This window comes from Lolium rigidum, chromosome 3 (assembly GCF_022539505.1).
Source record: "Lolium rigidum isolate FL_2022 chromosome 3, APGP_CSIRO_Lrig_0.1, whole genome shotgun sequence".
Classification (NCBI taxonomy): Eukaryota; Viridiplantae; Streptophyta; class Magnoliopsida; order Poales; family Poaceae; genus Lolium; species Lolium rigidum.
Window position 1 is genome coordinate 18,805,629 of NC_061510.1, and position 12,115 is coordinate 18,817,743.

General features: G+C 44.8%; 1 protein-coding gene across 1 annotated transcript; it reads left to right on the top strand.

Annotated features, from left to right (window-relative positions):
* Positions 1–7,031: 7,031 nt before the first annotated feature.
* LOC124701239 (F-box protein At4g00755-like) lies at positions 7,032–11,144 on the top strand. The gene is made up of 5 exons (XM_047233283.1): positions 7,032–7,170; positions 7,287–7,715; positions 8,426–8,604; positions 10,069–10,187; positions 10,607–11,144. The coding sequence occupies exons 1-5, from the start codon at positions 7,032–7,034 to the stop codon at positions 10,923–10,925; spliced, it is 1,185 nt and encodes a 394-aa protein (XP_047089239.1). The 3' UTR covers positions 10,926–11,144.
* The last annotated feature ends 971 nt before the right edge of the window (positions 11,145–12,115 follow it).

Genomic DNA, 12,115 nt, shown 5'->3' on the forward strand with positions numbered 1-12,115 from the left:
CCGCGGAAAAGGTTCTACAATCAGGTTTTTATTGGCCAACTCTCTTCAAGGATGCGAGAAAGTTTATTTTATCTTGTGATGAATGCCAAAGGGTTGGTAATATCTCCATACGTAATGAAATGCCTATGAATTATACTCTTGTTATTGAACCATTTGATTGTTGGGGATTTGACTTCATGGGACCTTTTCCGTCTTCAGAAGGTAACACTCATATACTTGTTGCTGTTGATTATGTTACTAAATGGGTGGAAGCCATACCTACAAAAAGTGCTGATGGTGAGACCTCTTTAAGAATGCTTTTAGATATTATTTTTCCTAGATTTGGAGTGCCTAGATATATTATGACTCGATGGAGGTTCTCATTTTATTCATGGAGGTTTTAGAAAAACTCTTGCTAGGTATGGTATTAATCATAGAATTGCTTCCGCTTATCATCCTCAAACTAGTGGGCAAGTAGAATTATCAAATAGAGAGATTAAATCTATCTTGCGAAAGACCGTTAATAAAACTAGAAAGAATTGGGCTAGTAAATTGAAGGATGCACTATGGGCTTATAGAACTGCTTATAAAAATCCCATGGGAATGTCACCTTATAAAATGGTTTATGGGAAAGCTTGTCATTTACCTTTAGAACTAGAGCACAAAGTTTATTGGGCTGTTAGAGAATTAAATAAAGATCCTAAACTTGCCGGTGAAAAGAGGTTGTTGCAATTGAGTTCTCTAGATGAATGGAGAAGTGAAGCTTATGAAAATGCTAAACTCTTTAAAGAGAAAGTTAAAAAATGGCATGATAGAAGGATTATCAAAAGAGAATTTAATATTGGGGATAAAGTCCTATTGTATCGGTCTCGTCTCAGATTCTTTGCAGGGAAATTACTCTCGAAATGGGAAGGACCGTATGTTGTTGAGGAGGTGTATCGTTCAGGAGCAATTAAAATTAGCTCTCTCCAAGGCAATGCCACGCAAGTGGTGAATGGACAAAGACTCAAGCATTATATCTCGGGTGATTCCTATAATGTTGATGTTGATATTATTCGAGTGGAAACACCGGAGGCTTTCATCAAAGGGCAAATTGACAGTCCGCCGTAACTCGACTTTGAATAGGTAACAAGATCTTGGTAATGAAAAGTACGCAATTTACTTTCCGAACAATATTTTTGCTGTTTTTGGAAAATATGAAAAATTACGAGATCGAAACGGAGTGGAAAAGACGCACGAGGGGGTGCCACCATAGGCCGTTACGGCCTGACCTGGGCCCGCGCCGACCTATGGTCTGGCCGCCTCGTCGCCCCTTTCCGACTCTGGTTCGATCTGGTACTTTCCTTTTGTCGTGAAAATTTTTGCTATATAATCCCCCGGACCCCTGGAGGTCCGTATATCGTTTTCTCGACGTGTTTTGTTTCGAGCTGTTTCTGCCAGGATCTGTTTTCGGTCTAGAAGCACCATGGCCTCCAACAACAAGGGCAAGGGGCTTTCGGAGGAAGAAGTGAAGAGGGTGCCATCAAGACAAGAGCAGCAAGCCGTTGGGAGCAAGCAAATCTTGGTGGGATCTGTTGACACTCGACGTTCTTTTTCTCATAACTTGCAGGGACCTTTACCACCCGCTCTTAGCCTCGACTCCTTCCCTGTGTTAGAAGAAGCTCTACGGACTACCGATGAGTTTTGTGATCAATATCGGGCTCTAAGAAGAGAAGTGGAGATACTCCAGGAGGAGAATTGCCGTCTCCGAAGAATGCTGGAATACCACTCGATTCACATCACAAGGTCATCATCGCCAACTTCGGATAACAATGAATCTCTTCGAGTCTTAGTGCAGAATTGCCAAGCCGAGAAACCGAAGCCGAAGGAGATCCGTAAGAAGCGCGGGAGGAGTTCATCACCACCATCGCCGCAGGAGTAATTCATCATCGGTATTGGCATCCCCTTGGTTTGTTCCAAGCTTGGGGGAGTGTCACGGTATCACATCATCACTATCTTTTACTTTTTACTGTCAAGTAGTGTCATATCATGAGTAGGGAAGTTATCATATAAGATGGGTTGCAGTTTGGAAGTATCTCTCCTTTAGTTGGTTATCTATGTATCCCTTGGTGTGAGTTATCGTTATGGAATATTAATGAGAAGTCTTATCATTTACATATTGCACATCTTATTTTAGTTTGCAATCTCTATTATATGATTTACCTTGAGGTTAGTATTGGTATCACTTTGGGAGCATTGAATAAATCTATTTGGTTTTGGCAAACTTAGCATTGGTCAATAGCAACAACACTTTGAGGTTTAAGTAGAAAAGAGAAATACATGTAGTTGTTTCATTGTCTTTCTTTCTTGTTAGCTCATAGCTTATTATTCTGAAGTTAAAATTGTTTGTGCTTACAAGGAAGATGCATGATTGTTTCTATCACATGTATATTTGTTTGTTTCCCTCAACTCTTATGCTTGCTAATTAACCTTGCTAGCCAAAAACCTGTACTGAGAGGGAATACTTCTCGTGCATCCAAACCTTAGCCCAAACCTATGTCATTTGTGTCCACCATACCTACCTACTACATGGTATTTTCCGCCATTCCAAGTAAATACTTCATGTGCTACCTTTAAACAATTCAAAACTTAGTATCTATTATTTGTGTCAATGTTTTATAGCTCATGAGGAAGTATGTGGTGTTTTATCTTTCAATCTTGTTGGGCAACTTTCACCAATGGACTAGCGGCTTCATCCGCTTATCCAATAATTTTGCAAAAAGAGCTGGCAATGGGATTCCCAGTCCCAAATTAATTAAACTAAATAGACACTCCTCCATGGTATGTGATTGATGGACGGCACCCGAAGGATTCGGTTAGCCATGGCTTGTGTAAGCAAAGGTTGGGGGAGTGTCATCATCATAATAAAACCAAAATAAAAAGGCACTCCTTCATGGTATGAGATTGTTGGCGGGCACCCGAGGATTCGGTTAGCCATGGTTTGTGAAAGAAAGGTTGGAAGGAGTGCCACATAAAATGAAAATAATATGGGAGCCGCTCTTTGAAGGTTGTCTGGCAAGGGGGTTAGAGTACCCGCTACCAGTCGTTGACAACAACAGACACCTCTCAAAATGTTACTTTTATCCTCTTTATATGATTTTAAAACTGAAAAAGCTCTAGCACATGATTTAATCCCTGCTTCCCTCTGCGAAGGGCCTGTCTTTTACTTTATGTTGAGTCGATAAACCTATTTCCCTCCATCTCAAGCAAGCATTTGAGTAGTTGTGATCAAACCATTATATTGTGATTTGCTTCATCATGTCTTTTACTTTTCCTTGTTTAGTTCAAGTTTTATCTGAATGAATATAGCTTTGCAAGTTATCAATGATTATGAGGAGACTATTATGATTGAGTATGCAAGTTGTGCAATATAAACTTTAACATGAGAGCATTGCTCGATAGATAAGTATAACCCGTTAATTGTTCTCTGACCAAGGTGCCATTGAAATTTCAGAGATCTCTATGCAATGGAAACATCTTTTAAAGTTGCCATGAAAAAGCATTTGGCCACTCTTTTGCAGCAACAATTAGATTATTGGAAGCAAATGGGGAAGATTAAATGGGTAACTTTGGGAGATGAAAATTCAAAGTTCCTCCACTCTATCGCTTCCAGTAAGAATCATATTGCCACTATCATTGAAAACATTGGTGTTCCTGTCATTGATCATACTGCTAAGGCTACTTTGCTTTTGCAAGCTTATAAGGAAAGGCTAGGGCAGTCAGAGAACATTTCTTCTCTTTCTCCTTTTGCACATTTGCTGAATAATAATGGTCTTGATCTTGTTTTCTTGGAAGCTCCCTTCACTCATGATGAAATTGATGCAGTCATCAAGGATTTTCCAAACAACAAATCTCTAGGGCCTGATGGCTTTAATGCTGAATTTCTTAGAAAATGTTGGCCTATCATCAAGAAAGATCTCTATTATATGTGTGATCAATTCCATCAAGGTAATCTTTGCCTTCAAAGCATAAATAGCTGCTACATTACTCTGGTACCAAAGAAGGACAATGCTGAGACTGTCCATGACTTCAGACCAATGTCTCTGCTAAATTGTACCTTAAAGCTTATCACCAAGTTACTGGCTAATAGTCTGCAAACTGTTATTCAGAGCATTATCCATGAGAATCAATATGGATTTATAAAGTCTAGAACTATTCAGGATTGCCTAGCTTAGGCCTATGAATACTTGCATTACTATCATAAAGCTAAAAACAGGTAGTGGCTTTCAAGATTGATTTTGAAAAGGCTTTTGATAAAGTAAATCACTCCTTCATTTTGGCAGTACTAGAGGCAAAGGGTTTTGGCCCTGTTTGGTGCTCGTGGATAAAGCAAATTATGGCTTCTGCAACATCTTCTGTGTTGTTGAATGGTATCCCTTGATCCTTCTTGCAGTGTAGAAAAGGGGTAAGACAAGGTGATCCTCTATCACCTTTACTGTTTGTCCTGGCTGCTGATGTGCTGCAATCACTTGTCAATGAAGCAATGAGTAATGGTTTTCTCACCAGACCCATGGCCTTACAGTGCTCCACAATTTTTCCTATCCTACAATATGTTGATGACACTCTTGTCATCCTACAGGCAGATGTGCAACAGCTTAGGCATCTCCAGCAGTTGCTCCAAGTTTGTGGAGATATATCTGGTTCGGATGAAGCCTGGTGATCAGGGGGATACGTGAGCACCCCTTCTCTGCTCGACACGTGTCTAACGACGTTAGCATTGTACACGCATCGACGTGGTCCAGCGCGTCGAGTGTAAGGGCGGAGAGACGTGGGGAAGGCGCACGGCGGCGAGCTTGGCCGGGGAGACACTGGCGCGACCTCAGATGCGCAAGGTGGATGCCGACGAGGTGGAGGTGGAGGCCGGCGAGGTAGTGGCCGTTAGTGAGTAGCAGAATCCAACGGTGGTGGACCAAATCCAACGGTGATAACTGGATGCTCACGTATCCCCCTGATCACCAAATCCACTCTCATATCTGGTTTGAGAGTTAACTATTCCAAATCTAGCCTAATTCCAATCAATGTTGTTGAGGAAGGAGTCACAACTCTCACTGCAGCGCTTCATTGTCAGCAAGGAAGCTTGCCTTTTACACATTTGAGACTGCCTTTAAGTACAACCAAGCCTAGAAAAGAATTCTTCCTACCACTCATTCAGACTATTCAGAGAAGGCTCCCAGCTTGTGCTATGTGCATAAACTATGGCAGTAAATTAAGGATGGTTAATTCAGTTCTTGCATCCCTGCCTATGTTTTATCTTTGTTCTCTAAAGATTTACAAATGGGTGATTGAAGAAGTTGATAAGTATAGAATACACTATTTGTGGAGAGACAAAGACTTGCAGAAAAAGACACCTCCTCTTGCTTCTTGGGACTTAGTATGTCAGCCAAAAGATCAAGGAGGATTGAGAGTTCTAAATCTTTTAGTTCAGAATGACTGTTTGCTCATGAAGCATCCGCATAAATTCTATAGCAGAGCTGATCTGCCTTGGGTGAAAATGTCTTGGGAATTATATTATGCCATCTGTCTTCCTCCAGCTAGAACTAGAGAAGTCTCATTTTGGTGGAGAGACTTCTTGAAAATGCTTCGAACCTTCAAAATTTTGGCTGAATGTGATTTCATCCAAGGAAACTCCATTTTTCTTTGGAAGGATAGATGGGCTGCTCACACCCTGAAGGAAACATGGCCACACCTTTATTCCTTTTGTAAAGATGAAGATATTTCTATTAGCCAGGCTCTGCCTGCTCATGATATGACTGATCTTTTTCATCTTCCTCTTTCCGAAGAGGCTTTGCTGCAATTCCAACTTTTCCAAGCAATGCTCTTGAATCTTGAGCTAGCTGCTGGTTTTGATGTTTGGACAGTTTTTGGGAATTTTGTGGCCACAAAAGCTTCTAGAGTCTATAAGTATCTCATGGATTTGGGTGACACTATACGAGCCTTGAAATGGATGCGGAAAGGTTGTTGCCAGCAGAAACATAAGGTTTTCTTTTGGCCCTTGATTCATAATCGTCTCAATACTAGAGCCATGTTACAAAGGAAGAATTTTTTCCATGGATAATTACCCTTGTATACTGTGTGGACATGATGAGTTAGAAACCAGGAATCACCTGTTCTTCCAATATCCATTTTCCCAGATGTGTTGGCGATATACCTTTGTCCAGACTGGACTCTTCCTCAGCAGATGGATATTCAAAGTCTTGTTATTACAAGCTTGAAGCTTTCCCTCAATGCCCCTTTTTTTATGGAGCTGGTCATGCTGACAACTTAGGCTATCTGGACTACTCGAAATGGCCTCATCTTCCAAAGCACTCCACCAAATCTCTACAGATGTCGAAGAAAGTTCGAGGATGGAGTCTCGTTACTTCTACATAAAATTTCTAGAAAGTCTTATACTGGCCTCAAATCTTGGGTTGAGAGATTTCAATAATCCCAGATAAGTTTGTTCATGTTCTTCTTCCTTTAGGCTTAGGGCCTGCTAGATAGTTAGTTAGCTATTGCTTATCTCTAGCAATATGGTTCTTTTGTACATATAATCTTTTGAAAATTTTATAAATATACACAGTGGGGAAAATTTTATAAAAAAAAAAAGAACAGCCAAGGCAAAGGAGCAGCAATGACGACGCTGCGTGCATACGTGACATCTTTGCGCGGACGCCCACAACGCGGCGACGACGGGGCCGGCACGCCAAGGGCGCCGCGGCTCGACTCGGAAACGACCCCGCTGACCGGACACGCGTCGCCCCGACCACGCGGACACGGCACACGAGGTCTCTCTCACGCGCCGCAGCAGCAAAAGCCGCAGGGCCCCACCCTCACGCTCTCCCTTCCCAGAACAGGCAAGGCAACCACCACAAACAAAACAAAACAAGCCGCCGGTTTGCCCTCCTCCTCCAGCACAAGGAAACGCAAAGGGGCCGCTGGCACAACCGACGCTCCTCCGCCTCCCTCGCCCTCCCTCCTCGCCGCCGGCCGCCGCCTCGCTTCGGGTGCCGCACGCGGCAGCGGCACCCTGCCCCATGGCCAAGGACAAGGGCAACGCCCCGGACCTGCTCGACTGGGTCGGCCCGGACATCTCCGCCGCCATCTTCCGCCTCCTCCACAACCCCGCCGACCTCCTCCGCGCCTCCGCCGCCCAGCGCTCCTGGCGCAGATTCGGTACGTCCTCGCTTCCCCTACCAAATGGAATGGAAACGGCCACCCCCTCCTCGCCATCCCTAACCACGACGGTTTACACATCTCCTCCTCCTCCTCCCCCTTCTACACGCGCGCAGTGGTGGAGAACGACTTCTGCAGGAAGCTCTGCGAGCGGCTGTGCCCGGAGGCGGCCACCCTCGCAGCCGCAATCGAGGTCAGCAGATCATCCCCGCCGCCGCCGCCGGCGTCCCCCGAGTCCAGCGGCGACGCCGGGGCCCGGGCGGCGGAGGCGGAGTTCCGGATCTACGCGCACCTCTGCGGCGAGCTCCTCCCCCACGCCGGGCCCTCCATCGACTGCATCCTGCACTGCGTCGGCGCCTCCTCCACCGACAACTTCCCCGACGAGACCATCGAGAACACGCTCGAGCCGCAGGACCGCATCAACCACCGACCCTCATACTGGTCCAGCGGCGGACAGGACGACGGCGCCGTGCCCGAGACGCTCACGTACAGGCTCTGCTCGGACATCTGCGTCGTCCACGAGATCAAGCTACAGCCGTTCAAAGGTAACCCTTATGATTATGCTGCTCATAACTAACCTGTGTAGACCATCCATTGCCTTCAATACTAATAATGTCTATGCCGCTATTGGACCATCAATTGTCTTCAATTATGTCTATGCCGCTCTTGGACACTCAATTGTCTTCAATTATGCCTTCGTACTAGTGTACCTACGCTGTCGGATTCTCTCCGACCTGCTTTCGGATTCGCGCTGTCGGATTCTGTCCGACTGCGAATCCGACCGTTATCTTGCCAATAAATAGCCCGCCGTTGGATGGATGGATATGTTCCGCGGGGTCATATATGTTAGTTGAGACTTGCTGCCAAATATGAGTTGCTACCATTACCCAATATGTGCAATTTTAGGTGTATAACTTTACTCCTCATTCTACCCCAAAACGACACCTATTAATAGGATTTTGAAATAAAGTAGCAACCGTGTTCCGCAAGTTGCTGCAGCTCCAAGGACAAGGACACGGGTTGTACGCATTATTAACATGAACGCCATTCTGATAGGCGACACGTGCTTCATTGGCTACTCTTAAAAGTTTCAGATTTTTTTTTTTAAATAAAATTTGGAGGTTGACCACCCTCTGAATTAAAATGATGCACTCCACCCTCTTTTTATTAAATTCACAAAATTTCAGATCTATAGACCAACAAATTTCAACTTGTCAGGCGATTGATTATGTTGCCTTTTGTTTCGAATTGCCAGCATACTTTCAGATTGGCCAACCTATATACTCTTCAAGGATGGTCCGATTCCGGATGGGCCACTGCAAACTTTCTCGTGGATCCGAGTCATTTGTCACGGAGGAGGATGAGAACCAGGCAGTTATTGCTGATGAAAACTATTTGTGGACTTACACCTCGCCCGAGTTCCCTATGCTGCAGGTGAGTGACGCCTTCCTTTCTCTTGTTGATCTACCTACTGCAAATTAGCTCCTTTGCCTACCATGATTAATTTCTTTGTATGTGTATCACTGTGTTAATTCTCAAACAGGTGAATTTGGTGGATTTGTTTGGGTTGTTGTAAATTAATATTCATCATTAGTTTTGTCGAAAGTTACTTGTCTCTCCTTATTATTTACATCATTTCGTAAATACTTGAAATATCTCACAAAAAAATATTTTCCCCAAAATAGGTGCCCCAGTGCACTGTTTCTCTCATTTCCACTAATATTTATGTAGCTCCATATCAGCCCAACCGCACAGCTGTTTTTAACCCACATCAGCAACGCAATCTTGAGGGCCATGAAGCTCCCACAATATTTCTGCCTAAATGGCTGAATATAGACACGTTGTTGCAGTGGCCAACTTGCCAAGTATTTCGGAACCATGATAGTCAAGCGAGGTAGTTATCAATATAAAAAGCTAAACCAGCATCTAGGTGTACATAGCAAAAATGTATGGTTCCTGAGCTCAGCTTTGATAATGGTTTTATTTCACAATGTGACGGAGACATTGTGATTACTTGAGAGGTCATTCTAGGAATGTGAAGTTGATGTGGATGTATATTGGAGGAAAGCATATTGAGGGATGAAGGGGGAGATAGTGCTGCGGTAAGGCAAAGAACCTGCCGAGGAGGTCAGTTCAGACACGGCAACTGCAGAGGACGACCTAAAATTGTGTGTCGTTAGGAGCTGCACCTGCCAGTCCAGAATAGCAACTGGATATAATTAGGAAGGGTCATTTAGAGTACTCCCTCTGTTCCTAAAAAAGGTTCTCAACTTTGTCTAGATACGGAGGTATATAGACATGTTTTAACTATAGGTACATCCGTATCTAGAAAAAGTTGAGAAGCTTTTTTTTTGGAACGGATGGAGTAGGTAAGATATAATCCAAATCAGGTTTGATGACAGAGTAATAGTTGGTTTGAAGTTTAAGGCAATGGTTTAGAGTTTAGACTTAGAGTAAGTTCAGGTCAAGCAATCTGGACACAAAGGGCACACTTGTCCTCCCTTGGGCTCTACAAGGTTTCCTTGCAATTCAGGTCGGTTTGAAAAATAGAAAAATAGATCCAATCAATTTATGATCTACATATATCATGATGGAATAATTGCACATCCATTCCTAGTCAGGGTTTATTGTTGGCAGATATTCAGGAATGGAAATAGCAATTGGTTCCACTTCCATAATTGTTAGGTCTTGTGGCTGCCCAAGGTTTAACTGGTTGTTCAAATTGGAAACCAGCAAAAGAATTGGCCTGGTTCTGAATGTCCAACCATGTTATTTTTCTTTCGCAGCTGGTTGCTTTTTATGTGCTTTGTGTTTTGATACCAGTGATATTGTTATGTAGTAAATCAACATGCGGGCTTGATATTTTGATATCTTATGCTATCTAATTTGGTGTTGCAGGAAAATTCACTACAATCGTTTAAACTGCCGCGCCCAGTCCTTTGCATTGGTGGTGTAGTGAAAATTGAACTGCTGGGAGGAGTGCAGAAGCAAGCCAGTGATGATCGGTATTACATTTGGTAAGTTCAAAATGACATCATGCAGAAAATGGCATGCTTATATATCTTTGGAGATTGGGTATTGCTGCATTCAGGCTGGGTCTAGTAGGTGCCACCTAACACAACGAAATCATGTGCCTCGGGACCTTACTTCTATTAAATAATGATCACCGTGCAATTTGTCCTTGCATTAACTTTTTTGCTGCATACAAACTCCATGAGATCCTTGTATGTGCAGAATGTATAACTTAGAAGATGCACTTGCCTATTTGTCACTTAAAACAATTCCAATGGAGTATGCTTCATGACTGTTGTTGTCGTTTTGATCTAAACCTGTAGTAGAGTTTGCTATGTATCTGTACTTGCAACATTTCCCTCGATATGTATACCCGCAATTGCTTGAAATGCTAATCACCTGTCTCCACGTTGCACGTTCACAGTGTCTGCCATGCTCAAGTGGTCGGCCGTTCACTTTCACCAGTCCTCATGGTCGACATCTCCGACGATGGTGGCCGCTCAATCCTCAAGTACCTGCCGGCAGCCAGAGGTCTGTGTGCGGAGGAGGTGATGCAGAACAAGTCGATGGACTCGTTGGAGTGGCACGCTCTCCTCGACAGGTACAGGAACATGAGGCATCTGGCGATCATGCAGGTTCTCATGGGGCATGCACGGTTCAATGAACAAGACGGCGGCGTCGGGCTCATTGAACAGCATGAATTAGGCGGCGGGGACGTCTCGGACGACGACCATTTCGCCTAGGCTTGGTTGCTGTTACAGGGCTGTGCAGCAGCAGCTGCAGAGACTGCTGTTTCTTATACTGTTGTTGTAGTAGATCCTTGCAGGACATACCTGAACTTGTGAACCCGCCGTATGTAAACATTAGTTGAGGAACGACATGGCTGAGAAGAGACAGCTGTTGTTGTGGTGGAGAGAGTATAGAGTGAAAAGAGTTTATGACAATGGGTTGCAACTTGGTTATATCTTTGGTGGTGCTAATGAGCTCTGGTCTGTTCTTGGTTTATTTCCTCGTCGGTGATGTTGGGTCGGATGGATTGCTGAACCTGAATGCAACTGCGCACTATGATGATGGCTGCGGGGACGATGGATGGACGCGCCTAGCTGGAGGATGGCGGCGGCCATGTTCTCGTTTTTGCAGCCTGTGTTATTTGAGCGGAGGCGCAGGACCCGATACGAGGGTGGAGCCGCTCCGGGAACTATGGTGGTTGGGCCGCAGCGAGCACACAACATGTGGCTGGATCCAGCTTCTTTTTGGTTGTGGCCGATAAAATATGCAGGCGGGCGCGGCGGTTCTTGGCGGCCGGGTAGTGCATGGACAAGGGGCCGTGCTGGCGGCGGCCGGCGGAGCGGCGACCGTGGCGTCCGTGTGACAGCCAGATGCGGGCACGCCGCTCAGATCTGAAGAAAGCCGGAACGCGGCTCAGTGTCTACTTTTTTTTTTTTTGAACAAGGAGCGTCCCGTAGGGCTAGGAAGCTTCTCATTAAATCCAAATGGTGGAGGTACAAAGTATTACAAAGGACCCCATAAGATCTAATATCACGTATAGGTCCCTAGCATTTGCAGAAAAGACCTCACTGAAAGAAGATAGAAAGCAATCAGATCCTTCTTTTTCCCCCGTCGAGCCAGAGGTCTGCTACGCCGCCGTCATGCGAAGAGGTGGGGACGAAACCACTTGCCTCTACGCATCCGTAGTACGCGGCTGCAAACCTCAGGAGGGGCCTCACAAAGGAGGTTGATTCGCCGGAAACCATCACCGACATTTGGATAGGCCATGGAATGGCCTTGGATGTCGGACGGCAACCATGTGCCGCCGAAGAGCTGCTCAAGAAAGTTGCATCCTACACAGAGACTCCGTAGCACCTTTGAGGCTGAAGTCGATGAAGACGGTCCGGGAGAGGCTCGCCGTCGCCTATCTTCTTGCCACCATGGC